The sequence below is a fragment of the Sesamum indicum genome, linkage group LG3, assembly GCF_000512975.1.
Source record: "Sesamum indicum cultivar Zhongzhi No. 13 linkage group LG3, S_indicum_v1.0, whole genome shotgun sequence".
Classification (NCBI taxonomy): Eukaryota; Viridiplantae; Streptophyta; class Magnoliopsida; order Lamiales; family Pedaliaceae; genus Sesamum; species Sesamum indicum.
Genome location: NC_026147.1, coordinates 18,527,978 through 18,547,345, shown reverse-complemented (window position 1 = coordinate 18,547,345; position 19,368 = coordinate 18,527,978). Strand labels below are relative to the sequence as shown.

At 34.4% G+C, this 19,368-nt stretch overlaps 2 protein-coding genes across 2 annotated transcripts in view; both read right to left on the bottom strand.

Moving 5' to 3' along the window:
• LOC105158764 (probable E3 ubiquitin-protein ligase ARI8) lies at nt 983-15,365 on the bottom strand. The gene is made up of 15 exons (XM_011075619.2): nt 15,129-15,365; nt 14,308-14,432; nt 13,968-14,073; nt 13,778-13,868; nt 10,466-10,638; nt 9,532-9,636; nt 9,359-9,447; nt 8,117-8,224; nt 7,915-8,005; nt 7,703-7,792; nt 6,700-6,747; nt 4,139-4,210; nt 2,974-3,073; nt 2,750-2,876; nt 983-1,620 (listed from the first exon to the last, which is right to left on the bottom strand). The coding sequence occupies exons 1-15, from the start codon at nt 15,363-15,365 to the stop codon at nt 1,356-1,358; spliced, it is 1,827 nt and encodes a 608-aa protein (XP_011073921.1). The 3' UTR covers nt 983-1,355.
• Nucleotides 18,473-19,368, bottom strand: part of LOC105158763 (CMP-sialic acid transporter 5) — a 12,808-nt gene continuing 11,912 nt past the window's right edge. Inside the window, exon 16 of the mRNA XM_011075617.2 lies at nt 18,473-18,899. The gene's annotated coding sequence lies outside the window, so the exon portion shown is untranslated. The remainder of the gene's footprint in view (nt 18,900-19,368) is intronic.

Here is a 19,368-nt window from a genome sequence, read left to right as displayed (position 1 = left end):
TCCCCCTATGTTAACCTCTAATTTATTTATTAATTATAAGTTATTTTCGCATGCTGCATATTCTTCTTCTTTTTTTTTTAATATATAATGGTATACATATATATATATTTATTTATTAATGAAAAATGTTTAAATTATTATATGCATTTAAGGATTACATTGGGAAAATTACAATTTACATCGACTTACCCTCTTGTAATTTTGTCCTATTCTTTTATCACTCACCAAATTTAGTCTCACAAAAACTTGCAATTTAGTCTCTATCACAAATTTCGTTAAATATTTACCCCCTCTATTAAAGCAACAGCCAATTACTTAACAGAGTACGTACAAATCATGTGCTCCCCATTAAATATTTAACAAAATTTGTGATTGGGAAGAAAATTGCAAGTTTTTATGGGTGCCTTGAGATTGATTGCATATTTTAGACTTGCACCACCATTGCTTTTGAGATTGATTGTGTATGTTGAGATGATTAAAGTTCCAAATCCCACTCTCAACATAATACACACAAACAGAGATTAAATTTTGGATTTGCATGTACGAGAAAGGAGAACCTTTTTTTAAAAACTTGAGACTGACGCAACCTATTTCTTGCATGAGTCATACCAATATGATCAATACAAATATACAATAATAATTAAAATAATTATTTCCGAAATTACTTGAAGTAAAGAAATTTCTGGAATTCCAACATGTAGTAACTTCAATCATAATATAAATGACCTTCAGTTTATCTGTCAAAGGTTTTATTGTGAGTGTTGAATGACCTGCTATTGCTCTTACTGTTGCTCTGGAACTGCATTCGAGCACAGAACAACCGAAGTATGACACTCCAGCATTGCGTTGGAGGTTGAAAAATACTTTAAATACTTATGCAGTGTTAGTCCTTCTACACCCTCTAGTACTATTCATCAATTCACAACAACATAAAATCGAAGGTTGAAGCTAAACTGTTGAATCAATCTTACGGTGTCCAAAGGCCAAGAGAAAATATTAGTACGGCCTATTATTACACGCATAATGATATTTATCAGAATCAAGGATTACCTCATTCGGGTTTTCATCCAACCATGTTTGAGACCATAATTCAATTCAGTACACCTCTGCATATCTTTGATGTTTCTATGGAATCAAGTCCACGAGGGATCAAAGTTTTGTGAAGGTATCTTCATTTAACTTGATACATAAACTATTTACATAACAACATTTTGATGGAACAAGCACCAGGAAACGCCCCTAAATGTTTCCAGAAACAGCAACACTTGACAAACCTTGCTTGTACTTCCTGTCTTTCACAATCTGTTGCGTTACATAATAATAAGACAGATAGATGTTCTGTTTCATGCCACTGTTCAACGGCGGTGGTGACACATATGGCAGGTAGATACAGATCTGACGTTAACATAGGTACACTGATCACATGCCCAATTACCTGAATCATCCATGTTTCTGACTGATGTGCCTGTCTTGGAAGATCCCTTCCCCCTTCCACCTTTAGCCTTGCTGCTCCCGGCCACATTTTTTGAGCTCGTCTTATTACATGCTGCCTGTGAATCTACATCTGAAAGACCATTCTCTAGTGCTCTAACCAAGTTCTCGAAGTAATTTCGTGTCACACTGTTACCAAACAATAAGAAAAAGTTGGTGTCACTCCTGTTCGAAGAAGTAAATACACACATGAAACCAAGTGAACTCTGATCAATTTCACAAACATTACTATAAGAAGGCTTTATTTTTTTCTATTTCTTTGGTATCAGATGCTCCTGGGAGGTGACTAGTATGTAGGAATGAATTTGGACCGAATAGAGCAAAACTTCAGAATAGAATAAAAGTAGGAATGGAGGATTTTAGCATTTCATTCTTATATTTGGTATACCAAAGGAATAAAAAAATGATTCAATCAAAACTTTCCAAATTACTCATATGTTTGGTAAATAATGAAACTTACAAACTAAAATTTCAAAAAAAAAAAAAAAAAAAAAACTAAGCAAATCTCTTTAATAAGAAATAATATTTTGAAATGTTAAATTATTTATAATTTTATAATATATAAATGTTGGATGTTTTCATATATTTAAATGTTTTAATAAATACTTACTATTTACATATTTTAGCATACATATCAAAAATACATAGTATAACAATATATGGAATATATCCTATTATATAATGTTCACTTATGGTAATATGTGGTAAAATGCCATAAAGATGTTAATAACTTCTATTAAACATAATAAAAAATTTAAAATTTTTAAATTATTTATATTAAATATATTTACATTTTGGTAGCACATTTATATATTTTATATTGATATTCATTTTATTTAATGTATTCAAAATAATCTATAATCTTGTGACTATAAATCTTGCAACTATTACTTTACTAAAAGCTGTTTTAGCATTATAAAAAAATATCAGTCCCCATCTATAAGGGGTAGCTAAAACCACAGGTAAGAGGGGAAATCCCTTGTCCCAAGAGAATGGTATTCATAATCCTAAGTTATACCAAGCATGTGTTTTAGAATAAGTTTAGGAATGCTCATGTCGTTCCTAACCTATTCCCTCATTGTAATCATACCATTATAGTTTACACTAACGTAGTTATGGTCCGGGCATTAATGCTCTCATACATAAAAATTTCAAAGTTCTAAGCTTAATATTATATATATATATAGGAAAGAATGTCAGGGGAAAATTGAAGGTTCAGAACATTAATGTTCTCACAGTTCATGCAAACAGAAATTACCTCGTCAGACCAGCAAGTTTCGTGCGGAAATCATTAAAATCTTTTGATGGACCATCAGAATTGAGGTAGTTCATCAGCTCTTTCTCTGCGCACTGATGGAGCCTCTCCAGACCCGCTTCCGCCTCACCTAAATGTTAAAATATATTCCAACGGTACAAATAGACCAGAAATGAACTAGAATTTCAGCGAGAGAATGCAAACAAGTTCGAAGAGGTAGATGATACCTTGCAAATACTCAAAAAACTGCTTCTTGGTCTGTTCATGCTCAGGGAGATAGTAGCCATATGCATAGGTCCATTTTAGTACCCTCCTACACTCAACTATCTGCACAAATGTCCAAAGATCAAGCATGAGTATATCACCACATAGGCAAGGAGAACAATTAGTTAATCAAAGCATAGCTCAGAGAGATGATCATGGATCTAGCTAGGGACAATTAACATTGTATACAGGAATTAGGTGAAACATATAGTACATAAAAATACTTTACGCTACATTTGGCTGGAAGAATTCATACATGAGGAATTTCAGGTATAAGATCTCTAAATGACTCCATGTAGGTGGATTTCATGACTCAAAAAAAACAAATTGCTCAAAATGAGATCTTAAAGATTTAAAATTAATTGGAACTTAAAATAACTGAAACCGGTGCAATGGGTTTGTTTTATGAATTTTAAATTTTGCTCCAAATTCATCAACCTAAAAACCATTAACTAAGTCAGAGTCAAGCGTGTGCGAGGAAATTTTTGTAAATACAAGCAGACAAATGGAAATCTTTGTAAACACAAGCAAACAAACGGAAAAGGAAGTATTCAGTAGAGGATGCACTGCAGTTTGTATGTTTACGAGACATGTATACATTCATGTAATGAACGACTGAAGAAAGGGAAAGCACTTCTACTGATGCCGACAGTGTTACTTTTCCACGCTAGTTTACTAGGAAGTGTGAATGGAAAGATAGATGATTCCAATTACTGAAGGATTCCCCTTTTTGATTCACTTTGGTAACGTAGAGATATAAGTTCTTCATTTCAGCATGTCACAGTGAGAAAACGATGTGCCCATTTATCCCTCAAGCACCAATGGACGCATCCACACACTGACTTAAGGTTGAGCATGAAAACTACGTATTATATAGTTGCCACTGTTTTTAATAAATAACCATTAGCTGAATATCAGGAAGAAACATACTCAACAAACATTTGCCACTTTTTATCATCAGTTTCTTGCCTTTATAATGTTAACTTAGGTGTCTAAAATTCATTTGTAAACACTCAGCCTTGCAGAGTAATCATCAGTATCATTATTTATGGATAAACTTAAATAAGTTTGACTGAGAATAACCAACCAACATATAATTGCACTAACACAATCCGTTTTGAGGCTCACCTGTTGCCAAGCTTCAATAATGAATTTCAATTGTGACTCAGGTTGCGACTGTACTTCACTAAGCTTCTCAAGCTGCAGAAGAAGAAACATAAATACAACAATAAACAAATAGCAGAGAAAAAGATTAAATAATAATAAAACAGGTAATACATGGTAAAAGACATGGTACTAAACTGCGGGTTAGATGTTCCCCATATGGGGCTAATCCCTAAATGCTAAAGGAACTTCTTCCCCAGACACTTTTTCATCCAACATTTCTAAAAATTTTGCATACCCAACTAGACATCCACCGTTTATGATGGAAAACCCTAAAGTTTTTGCAATGGATGAAAAGGTTCATTTGCTCAGTGCTCCTCCAGAATTTGCTTCGAAGGAAAACTAATGTACAGGAAGCCCCTAGTCCTTCATAAAGAGCCAGCAGAAGATGCTTAACAAAATTGTCTAGCTTGCTGAATTCAGCTTGTAGATCACAAGCATAACCCCATTGAAAGGGTCATTGTTATGAAGGAATGGATTGATTATGACATGAATAAATTTAAGAATGGAATGAAGATGGGAAAGGAATGAATATTTCTTATACACAAACTCAGCCCTACGGTTGGTATGCTAAAGGAGTAAAGAAGGTATTGCATCCCTATTTTCTAATATTCAACAAAAAAAGGAAATCAATATTTTTAAGACATTCAACTCATATGCTTGGTAAACAGTAATGAAGAATACAAACAGAAAAAACTTGAGATCATGATCAAATCACAGTTTACATAAAAAAAATTATTTTAAAATTTAAGTTAATTACAATATTGTTTGTTGGATGCTTCTATATATAAACTAATATCATCATTTAATACTATCTAAATTGTAGAAAAAAAATTAATAGATAATTATTAAGAAAATATAATAGATATCAAGACATAAAAATATTAGTATATATTGATATATATCGGTTTACATTTAACCATAAATATTTGTTAACATAATCCACACATAAATGTTGAAGTGTGTATATTATATCTAAATATTTAACTATTAAATTTTATATATTATTTTATTCTTAATTATACATATTTTTGTATTTTATATTGTTATAAAAAGTAAAGAAGTATTTTATATCTTACCTAGGATGTATACTAATAATTTTCTTTATATATAAAAATATTTTGCACATAGGTATAACAATATAAAATCATCTATCATATTATACAAATACATGTCTTTCATAATTGTTTTCATTTGTCTGTATATACCTGCGGGTGGATGCACACATATGCATATATGTCAAACATAGTTAATATAGACATGAATGACTTCACAAATAACATAGGCTATATGTGCTTATATTTTCTAATATTAGGCTAAAAAATAAATACCTATATATGCTTATATGTCTACATAATGAATACCTTTTTTACATACTTAATGCAATTTACAATGATTTTCTTGAACACAAAACTTGTATATGTAAATTTTATTAGATGCTATTTTAGCAATTCAAAGGGAAAAAAAAAAAGAAAATAGTTCATTCCCAATTTGTTCAAAGTTGTCAAACCTACAGGGAAGATAAGTACGGGAATGGTTAATGCTCATTTTTAGGGATAAGGACTCCTAATGATTAATTATACCAATCATAGGATCACGAATATTCTTGGGAATGACGATTCCGCTTCTACCTCACTCCTATATGTAAGTCATCTCCTAATTGTGCACTTGAGGAAGATAACATGTGTCTTTGACTGAGAGCAATATGTAAGAATAATGCTCTACAAGAGTGTTTGAGTAATCCGTAAATTAGATATTAATATGAATCATATTCTTCTTCTGTGTTAATTACCTCGCCTAGGCTGCAGGTCATTTGTTTGATAAGTTGTGTTTCAACAGGAAATGTGATTGTGGGCCACTAAGGAGGAGACTACTACTAGATGGGCCTCCGAACTGCAAGAGCTTCACAAACTTAGATTTCCTAAGAGTTTGAGCTTGGGTTGGTCCTGAAAAGTGCAGGATTTGCAAATGGTGGAATGTTGATTACTCCAGGTAAGGTGGAAATGACAATATCCCTCGTATTAGTATCTATTTTCAGCTCAACAGATGTAGCAGAAGAAAGTCCCAAACATTGAAGAATATCAGATGATAAAAGAACGTCCTCTAACAGTTTCATTTCATTGAGAAAATCTCTATTGCTACAATCCTATAAGGTTAGGAGAGGCTATTGACAGTGGTAATACAAATATATCTCGAATCAACAGTGGTGGACCAATAAAACTAATTTCATTGACACGCGTGCAACTCCACAAACATCTCAAATAAATGTGAATTAGACTTGAAGCGTTGACCCTTCAGGAGACCCTTCTTCACCTGAAGATGAGTAACCTGTTGCGTTGAAACTCTCAGAAAGAAGTTCGAAAACATCACTGTTGCCTTCTATAGCAGCAGATTCATAATTAGGGAACAGAGCCAAAAGGGAAAGTGAAAACAGGAACAGATGTTCCATCCAAACAATCATTTTGGAGGGAGTAACATAACAACAAAGCCATATAATTTAAGATATAGCAGCAGGAGATCCTTACATGTATACTTTGCATTTGATGCAGATCAGCAAGTGCTTTTTGCCTTGACTGCATGAATTTGCAAAAAATTCCAGATTAGGGGGAAAATGAAAATTAAGCTCAAATGCAATGACATAACAGACTCCAGACTTTTGGTACTTGTCTGATCCATCACACTTTCACACTGATAGCTTCAATAGTTCACTGAAACTTTTTCAATTTTTTGGTATTTCACTACTTACTAATCCAGTATTGCGTGGGTGAGAACAATTATGGAACTAGAAACTTGGAGGTAGTATTTGTGAGAGAATAAACCAATCCTGATAAGATCTGAATTCCCAGCTAATTGAGAACCCAGTTTAGTAAGTGCAGTTGGAAAGGTTCTATTGATGCTTATCCCTTGCTAATTGAGGGAACATATGAGCCAGCAAGGAATACTCCAACCAAAGTGATTTGCAGCTTCCAGAAGATAAATTAGACATGGTAGAAGGAAAGACAGTAGTTGTGAGATATGGTAGATGGCAACATATTAGTGGGTGCTGGTGTTACTCCTGCAAGCATTAAGCTTTGGCAATTGTTCAAGAAAAAAGTGTCATTTCATCATCAGTGCTCTCATACTTATATTCACTCTCAATAAGACTGTGAAAACCACTTCTGCCAACTTTCTTCATACTAATAGGAGTTTTTTTCCAACTTTGAGCACTTCCAGTAGAAACTAAATTTGTTTGAATTGAAGTAATCTCAGGGTTCACGATTCTTTGCTCCCAAAAATTTTCTGGGTCTTCCTCTTTATTCTCCCACCTCAATTTTGCGACTAGATTAGCCAGTTCTTACTACTTTCCAAGTGCTCGGTTTGATTGTATTAACTTTGTGCCAACATACAACGGGTTGTATCAAAATAGCTAACTGATTTCAAACAATAGAATATGTATTGAGGCTCCCAAACACAGCCTCAAAATGACATGAATAAATAATCAAGGAGAAATAAATGAGAAAATTAGACATTGGGACAAAGACCGCATACCGATTGGTTTGAAGCCCATCGCTCATAATAATGAGTGTATCTTTCCAAAGAGTTCTTAGCCATCTCTCTCCTCCTCTCAGCTTCATCATACTAGATGCACAATGCAATTCAGAGAAGTCATCAAAAAATGTATCCACTATCCAGAGCATTAGAAGTTCAGGCAATGGTGTTTAACACAAGACACTTAACAATACAATTTCATTACTCCATACCACTCCCTCTTGCTTCGCCGCTTCGTAACGGTTGCATGCATAGAAACCTCCTGTTCTCTCACCATGGTCTGACCATGAACCAAGACACAGCCTGCAAACATTAAAAACACCAATGTGGTAAGCATAGCACACGATGCAACAAAATTTCAAAAAACCTGATATAAAAATAGCTAAAGAACATAATGAAGCATTTCATCCATACCAGCAAAATTCAAACTTGCATGGTGGTGTGCAAGTCATGTGCATGCAACCTTGATTCTTTTCAATTGGACGCTTGCACTTTGGACAAGGCTTGGAGTTGGCCAATATCCTGAAAGGAACAAATCTGAATGAGCATGGCCTTCCATTAAGACATTAGAAGGACCACAGACGCCAGCAAGTTAAGAAATATGAACCATCTTCTAATTGAGAAATAAGCATTTTGATACAGCATCTACATTCTAAAGAATAAGATTTGACATAACAATAAACTAATGTACCTAGTGACAAAGACATGGAACTTAAACTTCATACCATCTTAAGGAAGAACAACACCAAACCTTAACTGATCTTCTAGAGAGAAACAGAGAGAGGACGAACAAGGTCCACATGGAAGAGTATGCAATAACAGCTACTAGGTTAGATGTTGAGCAGTCTCAATACCTCAAAGTACCCTAACTGATCAATTACAAGAGAGCCACCATCCACCCTACGTGATGGCAGCTAAACTCTATCCCCACAAACATCTCTGAAGCTTAACATCAAAGATTCTGGTTATATGACTTAAGAAAGGCATAAAGCTAGGGAAAAGACTCCACATTTTGTCAAATGGCTCTACGTCATAACTTGGATTTTGAATACTCTGGATGCTGCCTTGATGTCGGACCAAATAATAATTTTGATGTCGGAAGATCAAAGGGTAACCCCCTTGTCACCATCACTTCAAAGAAAACTTTGTCTCGGTACTGATAATTAAGCATGTATGATCGAATACAGGGCACATCAATCACAGACATCATTTATTCTTCACTAACAGAGCTGAAGCTTTATGTCTTCAGGAAAAATATATTGCAACTTCTATTGTTTATCTTCCAGTCAATGGCAGCTGCCTAAGATCTGCAAAGAATTATGTATAGCTTGTAACCTTTTAAAACTGCAAATATTTAGTTACGGATGTCCTTAAGCTGTGACTAGTTCTGCAAAAGAAGGCTTCAAAATCACATTGCTCTGTATTCCAAAAAACCAATTCATACTTGATGAATATCTAGCGGCCTATGGCCACAAGAATATCAAACCATTACACTGTCAATTTGATCAAATAATTCCTAAAAAGCAAGAGATGAACCTAGTTGTTTTTTGTTGAACACAAGGAAAACCAACTAGTCAATACCTACATTGAACAATTAATGCAAATAACTGAATCATAATTAAGAAAGAACATCATCTGCCAAAGTAAGTACTGTACCAATTCATGTTTTCCGACTCTGCACTGTTTTTCAAAACCCACTTTGCCACAGTTTCACAGTCCACTGGCCGATGAGCTTCCTCCGTGCACTGATCACACCACCAGCTCGTAATATGATACGAATGCCAGTCAAGAAAAGAAGACAACTAAATACATCATAAACCCCAACTTACATTCCAACAGAAGCTATACGAACAACTACATGTGACATCATAACTTCCACTACCAACAACATATTCCACAGCAGAATCACAACCAGGTGCAGGACACCACTTAATCTGTAAGGAAACATACATAGAAATTAACGCAATAACGAATGGAGACATTATTAAGGAGCGAGGAAAACATGCCAAAGAACGAGAAGCCTGTCATCCATATGAAGGCAATAATACATTTCCTCGGAATTCCGTACCAGTCGGCTGTGCAGTGTACCATACAAAGATGTGAAATCACAATGGCTTATAAATTTTTCCTCCACACAGTCTCAAAGAGTATAAAGCCTCGGAAGTTATTTTAGAAGTTCCCTTAAATAACAATCTAGCGGTACCACCAAGTCAAGTTGAACAAACTTAAAACACACAAACCTCACATCTTTGAGTGTGTATCATATTTGGAAAAGAGCAGAAAATGTAAAAGGTTGCTCAAAGACAAAATGCAAAAAAAAAAAAAAAAAAAAAAAAATCACTCAGAGAGTCAATCCAATGGATCTTCTTAACTGACCAATCAAAAAAAATTTAAGTACACTACTACCAGCAATTCTGATGGTAATAATAGTATAATGATAACATTGGAAAGGGCTAAACAAGGATAAATTGAGAAGGTTTTATGACAAACCAATTTTAATTTCTAACATCAATTTGAAATTCTATAGAAACGCACACGTGCATGTGAGTGGAAATAGACACAGAAATGATACATAGAGGCTTATGTCTTTTGTGTTGGATTATGAACACGCATGCTTGACAATTGAATCTCAATTGAAGCATTTAAAAGAAAGCACTTCACACAATTACCAGACTGGACTTTAACAGCAGACAATACTACGGGCATGGTAATAATAGTGCATCATTACTGATAAACTGCAGGACTTCAGGAAAATATAGCTACCTTACGGCTGTCCTCAACATAAGATCTAAGAAGATAACGGCGATACTTCTCCTTATCCTCATCAGGGGCCAACTTATCGATCATATCATGGCCAACAGCAGCACCACAGGATGGATCAGGACACCTCAACATCAAGCAGCCAGGGCCATCATTGATGGATGTACTAATGTAAGCTAAAACAGCAGACAGGAATAATAGATCAATTATATTCACTTAGCTCCATCATATGAGGATGTCAGACTAGCAAGCATAAGCAATTTAACAAGGATAACATAAATAGATCTTTCTGATTCCCGAGAAAACAGACAAAAGTTAAGGACTTCAAATAGACTTCATTCGCTTCCAATAACATGCTTCGCAAGGTCCTAATAAATAAATAACGAATACAGGGTAAACTGCTGATGTTCTTGCTTTAATTTATGTAATATATTTCTTGTCCGACAATGTATACAGAAAGCAAAAAGGTCTTAAAAATATGAATAACGAAATACAAATGGGTAATTTGCTGATATTCTTGTTTTAAGTTATGGAATAAATTTCTAGTCAATTAGTCATATAGCACCGAGACGATATACATAATTCCTGCAAAGGAAAAATATATAAAATTAAGAACAATTTGTGTAACTTTTCCTGACTGAGTTGCATCATATATGTATGAAAGAATCATATATTTAAATTTCATTCTTGCTCAGATAATGCTAATGTTCAAGTATGAAAATAGCTTCTCAATCTCCTGATTTACATGGTTACTTTAAAACTAAACTTGTGCAACACTTTTAGTGATCTATCATTTTTAGTATCTTGTTCAGCGCTGGAACTACTTATCAAATTGTCAGTCATCAATTTAAAAAAAACGAAAAAAATTATACAGAGGAATATACTAGACAACTAACTGAGGGTAAATAGAAAAGAAAGGGACAAAGATATGGTAAGGACAAAGAAACTAGCTTCACCTACAATGGAAGATCAATAATATTATTAATTCCCCATATTCACGGGAAGTTATGAATATTGGACATATTATTCGAAGAAACATACATCAATATTATCTAATTAATTGATGGGCAAATTGCAATGCTTAGCAAAAAAGACACAGTGGTGTGCCTTATCATCATGTGAAGTGCAACTACAGACTCCCTGACAAATACATCTAGATTCCAACTAAAGAAGCTTGGCAGTAATGCAAATCAATTCACTCTTTCATAGACATGGCAGGAGTTCTTCCATGTTTATGGAATTCCTCAGATTTTATAATTTACTCAAGACTCCACATATATTGCTGCATGCAAGAGTCACAGTTTATTCAAACCCTTTAAATAGTCTTCAATACTCCTATAAACCCCTCCCAGGTGAATGGATTCACATTAATTAACCTATATGTTTTACCCAGATGCCAGTATATACATCTCCATATACGCCTACTACCCTATGATAGTCGACTGAACTAGATAATTCAATATGACATACACTCAAATGATTTGTAGACAACTTTTAGTTTCAGCAATTTCACCATAAATCCTCAAATTCTTAGGATGAGAAGAAAGGAGAGCTAGAGCCAAGAGAGAGTACAACAGTTCAGAGGCACTAAATTGTCTAGCTATGGGGATGGATGTGAATTTATTCAGACACGACTGCAGCTGTTTTCCCACTCCATGAAGATCCTAATCTTGTAAGGTGGCATGGTTCTTGCAAGTGAGGTATCTCATACATGAACAAGAATGTCTTCTTATTAAGTTACTTTAACTCATTCAAGGACCTAATTCTCCTTCACGAGTATTTCATAGATTAATTAGTCTAGTTGATAAAATAAAATTCAACTAATCAATGTAACGAATTATAAATCAAGATTAAACGATCCAATCAATTGGTTAAGTTCCAGCTGAAGTCCAACATTAATATAAAACTGAATTAACTAGTCCATGCATCCAACACTTTAATCTAATCCTCTTAAAAATCAAAATGGATTTATTCGACTGAGCCACCCTTTAGGTTCATCAATAAGTTAGCAGTAGGCGTGCAGCACTTCTGAGTTCTGATGTAATTAGACAACTAAATTGCCAGGATTATCTAAACAATTTACACTCATAAATAATTGACATCCATCCATGCCATTAAGACCAAGATGAGGAAGTGAACCTTTTTCAATAACAATTACCATGCAAATATGGCCCTTTCATCGCATAATATCCTGTTTGCGCTTAAGGCCTGGATGATAGACGAACCACTAACAATTAGTTATGTATTCATTCGTCCTGCATGCCTTCATTAGTAAAATTAGGAAACCCCTTATTAATTATTATCCCGCCTTGGCACTGGAATTCCAAGTCAAAGGCCATGCAAAATTAGTTCATCCAGCTAGGTGATAGAATCTTTTCTCGAGACTCACAAACCTCCACACATAGTCGAATAGCACGAAACGTAGATCACAATTCCAAGCATCAATTAAATACAATCATGCTGCATTAAAGAGAAGAACTAATCCCGTACTTTCATAAAATAGAATCCTTATTTAGTAGGTAATCCTAATTAGGAATTTCTCAGTTGGATTGTCCAATGAACTTATACACTAAAAACGCCCAATATAGATACACTAAAGTTGGACAAAGATTTATATGAAACTACGAGTGCAGTTTCGAGAGTATATTATATATGCAAGTATATTCAAACTAATATCACATCTGAATAATTTTACAACTTGAAAAGTTTTACTTAATACCTGGGCAACATAAATAAGGTTTGAATTAACTTTTAGCTCTAAGCACAGGTTAGATTCAATTATACATCTAGACTAGGCTCCTAAATGTGCACGAAACATTGCTCATTGCTCAAATCAGGTTTCAGTTACTTTTAGCTCTATCTATCTTGGTCATCGGTATGCTTTTGTTCTTTCAGTTAAACTTGAAAAGATAAAGAGACCTAACACCAAAAAAGGAAAAGACCAGCTCTATGCGTAGCAAGTGGGTTGCAAGGTGGCCTATTATGCTCCTTCCTGAAAAATCTTTGAGTACCTTTCATTGTACCCCTATAGTAATACTAGTTTTCTTCAAAGAAAGATATGGAAAACAAGAAACATATCCTTCTTATGTCCCCCACTGTCTGTGGTTATCCAAATGGAGTGAGATGGAAACCACAAAGCCCCCTCATCCCCACCACTACAGGAAACAAGAATACTCTTCCACAGAAAAGCTAGTTCTAGCTTTAAGATAGAGCCTCGAACTGATTCAATAAAGGTCGTTAATAGAAGGAGGGGGAGATAAATCTGTCCACAATCAACATATTTGAGAAATAGTGATCACATCATGCCAGACAAACCTTTCCAGCACGCGTCACAGAACAGATGGGCACATGCAGCCGAACGCAGATTGTCACAAGAGTAGTTTTCAAAACAGATCCCGCAGGTTGCCTACTAGGAAATAAAAGTAAGTTATGTTGCACGAGGATGAGAGAAGTGCATTGGTGAATGAAAACATGTCAGAGCAATGTCAACAAATTGGTAACTTACTTCCTTAAAATTTGTTGTCTTAACAAGAGGTTTCTCCAAAATGCCAACAGCTTTACGAACTCTTTCTTCGTTAGCAAACCATTCTTCATGCACATTATTCACACTCCTCCATAAACAATTATGTAAAGAAAGTTAGTGAAGTGGAAAATGAATATACAGTACATATACCGGAGCAATATTGTAGGAATTTAAAGCACTTTCCAAATGCCACAAAAGTAAAATTTCATAAACACATATCACCAACAAGGTAGTCTCAACCAAAGCCAAAAAGCAGAAGTTACCATAACAATCCGAGAAAGATCCCAATTTTTCAGAAGAGTAGGACACGCACAACAATTACCAGTTATAGCGACGCAATAGTATGCAAGCTGCTTCCCTTGGAATTGAAAGGACGGTAGAAATTTTGGTAATGTCTTCCTCTTGACGTTGCTGTATATCTTCTTCCTTTAATATGGTATAGTTCTTCTGGAACATATAACAAGAACAAACTATTATGTTAAAGAATAGAAATACATAAGGTATTTGCAAATAACATGCATGTTCATAAAAGCAAAGCAGAATTTTCATGTCATTCTTCTTAATTTTAATTGCATAAAATAATTATAAAATATTGCATTGGGCTACACGAAAGTCAAAACTAAGAGCTAGAATTAATCAAAGATAATTCAAATTCGATGTCCACTACTCAACTTTTCTAGTTCCAAACTGGATAACTCTGGAATCTAGAGCAACATGGTAAACTTCTACTATACCAATGCCAATAACAAGTGATCTAATAGGATCACAATGTGCACTTATATCTCGGCCCCATCTGTACAAAAACTTATTAGTAAACTTAAAAATCACTTCCACCCAACAATTGTTAAATACCACCCCACCAATGCCACAACTCTAAAGCATTCAAGCAATAACTACTCTAATTCTAGCTCTAGCAAACAACATATTAATCTTGCATGTACATAATACACAATTCAACTAATATTCCATCTGATAAATCCAAACTTAGCATTTCACTTTATAACTTCCAGCATAAATCAGACTCAATCAAAAAATCAAGAAACCAATTGCCACCTAATCCAGTCTGGATTAGTCTCTCCGTAGTCAATTGGGGTAATAAATAAAAAATCACATGACAGAGCACGGGCAGTTTCACAAGTATACCTGCGACCGACTAGCGAGGACATCATCGCCGTCATCGGAGTAATTCGCGATGAAGTCGTAGTCACCGGTATCGTCGTCCTCCTCATCCCCGTACTCATAGCTATAGTCATAGTCATCCTCAGCTCCCCCCTCCTCATCCATATCCCCCTCTTCCTCCTCGCCACCGCTGTAATAGTCATCCTCCTCCTCCACCGACGCTACCTCGTTGGCGTCGTGCATATCGTCCTCAGACTCCATAACAGTCGCCGATTCGCGAAAGTTCAGCAAAATCCTCCAGAGAAAAACCCTAGAGAGAGAAAGTAAAGAGAGAACACGAATCCCAGATGGTGAAAAACAGAGATGAAATCAGTAATTGTCACTTCAGCTTTAGGGCTGATACAGTGATGTGATCATCACTTCAACAAATGGGAAAGGTATTAGACTTGTGAAGACTGCTCCCATTTATAATTATTTCATTTCATCATTTTTTATAATTATCCTCCATTATCAGTAACTTTAATATATACCGTCATACACTCCATTGGATAATTTTCATTTTGCACCCTTTAATTAACTTATTTCGCAGATTGCAACCCCAACTTACAAAAATATCCAATTGCACCTGAAACTTTAAAAAATAGCCAATCACACCTGAAAATTACAAGAATATTGCACCCAAAACTTACCAATTTCTTGGCAGTTGACTCCTTATTAGTTCGGGTAAATTACAACTGATTTCTCTAAGATTTGTCATAATTACAAATACATTTTCGTTATTTAAAAAATTATAAGTACCCCCTTAAAATTATAAATACTCTAACAAATATCTCTTTGTAACAACTCATTGTAGAGGGTATTTGCTAGAATATTTATAATTTAAAATAATTTTTCAAACAACGAGATGGTGTTTATAATTAAAATAAATATCAGATGTGCCTCTTGTAATTTACCTTGTTAGTTTCCATGGATTTTGTGTTCGATAAAGATTTAGTTGAGCTCGGAGGGGTAAAATGGTTGGTTATTATTTATTATTTTTTACGATAGAAAATTTTTACTCTTTTGTACTTGTCATTCATTTTATCAAATTCATTTGAATAAACGAAGAAGCCTCCAGTAATTTTTTAACGTGTTGTTATTTTGATGTTTTTCAAAAACCAAAAGAAATAATTTTTTTTTTTTGTTTGTTTAATATTGCCATTTAACTTAAAATCTTCCCATCTTTAATTTTGACCCATTCTTTTTTCCAAGTCGAAAAAGAAGAAGAATTCATATATGGACATAAGCATAGATTCCCAATATAAAAAGATAATAATCTTTCTCTATCCAAATAGTAATAAACGCACAAATAAAAAGTGTAAAGCTATCATTCATTTTTCAACTTTTAGATTATTGTTGAGGGTTTTTCAAACTTACCAAATAAAACATAGAAAAACATAGCAAGCATGAAAGTAGCAAACTCACCCCCCTAAAAAACAAAAAGAAAGAAAGAGAGAAAAAATAAAAGAAAATAAAATGTTTGTGTTTAGATACTTATATAGGATCAATGTTTGGCCCTTTCTCTCAAATACATTTTTAGCTAAACATTGATCTAAATTGGAGTAACCCCATATTCACTCTAGTTTTCGTCCACATTGAAAGTTTATTGTAAAAATAAACTTCTTATATTAAGTTTAATGTCCAAATTGAAGTGTTATGAAGTCTAGAGCGAATATGAGGTTACTGCACATGCTCGTTGTTGCTTGTCTTGGCTCGATTGGGCCAAGCTTTGGGCGCAAGTGATGGGGATTTTTCTTTCTCCTCCATTTCCACACCCGACCACATGTAACATTCTTCTTTCCTTCTTCATGTTTTATGGCACTTTTGCTATCTTTGTTCTACCATCTGCACTAAAGCATTTCTTACTGAAACCTTTTTTGAACTATTTATAAAACAACATATGGTCTACCACATAGTGGAGGCGCACATGCACAGATTGGTGGATTTGATTTTTATAGCCTTAAGCTTTGTTTACTAAGTCTTATTAGGTGGGATATGTTGTTTAATCAAGCCCAATAGGCTATTTACTAGCATATTTGGCGGCCTGAGATTAAGCACGATGGTCAGAAATTTATTGGGATTGGAAGCTAATTAAAATCCCGATCACTGGGCCAAGATTAAAAATTCGATGGGCCCTCTTTGTTGGATTGAAAATTCACTTTCCATTTTGGTCCAATAGCTTAAAGTTTTTCTCCTTGATTTCTCTATACTCTTTGCCGTCCATGTCTGAAAATGTTTCACAACTAGCAAGAGCAAGGGGCAACAAAGTGTGGCACACGCAGTTGGTGGAGGGAGGGGCGATGACGCTCGCACTTGGTGGAGGAAGGGGTTGTGCCTGCAAATCTTGAGAGGTTGTGGTGGAGGGAGGGGCGGTGGCCATGGCGCGAGCGTTTGGTGGAAGGAGGGATGGTGACGGTGGCTTGCGCACACAATAGTGGAGGGAAGGGCAGTGACGTGCAACATCCACATTGGAGGTGATGTGGCTATTCCTGTTGGTTCAAGAACACGATTTGGAGGAGTTATTTGATTTTTTTTTTTTTTTGTGAAAACTAATTTAAAAGAAGAATAAAGCCTGAAAAATCATATATATTTTCATTAATTAAAAATAATTTTAGATAATTATAAATATATATTTTAGTTAATTAAAAATTAATTTAAATAATTTTAGTAACTATTATATTTAAATTAATTTATAACTTATAATTATTATAATTGCTTATTATTTATATTAATGTAGATATCTAAATTTAAAAAATAAAATTTAGTATATTAGTTTTGTAATGTAATTTTTTATTTTTACTTTTTGTATTTTGATATTTAATATAAATATATTTAAAAATAAAAGAATTTATATTTTTAGAAGAGCGAAAAATGAAAAAAAAAAGTCAATGCGATTATAGTAATTTTACATACAATATAGGGGTATTTTAGTTAATTAAAAATAAAAAAATGTAATAAAAAAAATAAAAGCCCAAACACACATTAGACGCATGCATCCTACACCTTCATTTAGTTTCTAATTGAAAAGGTTTTTTTCCTAAACTTATTGAAACGCAGAGGAATTTTTAGCCTATTTCTGAAATATTGGGAGGTTTTTAAATATTTTAGAAAAACACATGGTGTAAAATGGAATTTAGCCAATGTATTATTTCTCGCTTTACACGAGCAAACTCCAAGAACTCACCTGTACTTATGCTTCAATTCCGGGCTGATTACAATCTGATGCGCTGATATCCGCATTCAAATTATTTCCCTTACATTCTATGATGGGTTAATAACAGAAAAAGAATACAAATAATGAAGGGCATAATAACAGAATTTCATGAATGCTCTTTGCTTCTTGACTCAGTCATTCACATCAAAATGGAATTTCCATACCAAAATATAGGTATCCAGTATACAAGCAGACTAGGAATCGAAACGAATTTCATTTGAGAAAAGGTATATTAAGGATTCTTTGGGTAGCAAATGAATCAAATTTATAGCCACCTAAAATTCATACATTATCGATTAACAGAGTATTGGTAAGAATAAGATGGTATACAACCATGTCAGCATTCTCCTTTACACCCCCCTCCTTGGAGCCTCAATTCTCCCACGGTGTGCTTCCAACCTCTTCCAGAGAAGAATCACTGTGTACACTAACTGTATTTCTTGAGAGTGAAAAATTGCCGTTGTGCTTTATTGTTACTAATTGACACTTCTCTATCTTCTGCTCTATACCTCCCAGTAACTGAGTTGCAAAAATGGAACCACCTGCAATGGAAACTGGTAATGTTACAAGTGCACGACATGCTGAACAGCAAAATGGCATGCATGTAGTAGTGTGGAACCAAATCAACAACAAAGATGGTGTCGTTGTCATTTAAATTTATCACATGAATGGATGATAAGGGTTGAAAATATACATTATAGTTCATAAATACACAATCTTACCATTATGAGGTGTTACTAGAATGATGTGCATCTAAATATCATAAGTACTAGCACAAATAGACCCAATTTGCACAGGGGGTGGGTATTGAAGAAAAACAAAACTGGCACAATATTCTGGGGATGGTATTACAACAGCACACTCATTTGCAAGTGTGCTGAGACCACCAGATGCGTTGCTATGCATCCGTCTCAGGTTTTGGCCAATGCTGAAGCACATAACATGCATATCTACATACAGCAAGAACAACAGCCATCCCTTACACTCTAGGTTCTGCAGCATTGTGAAACT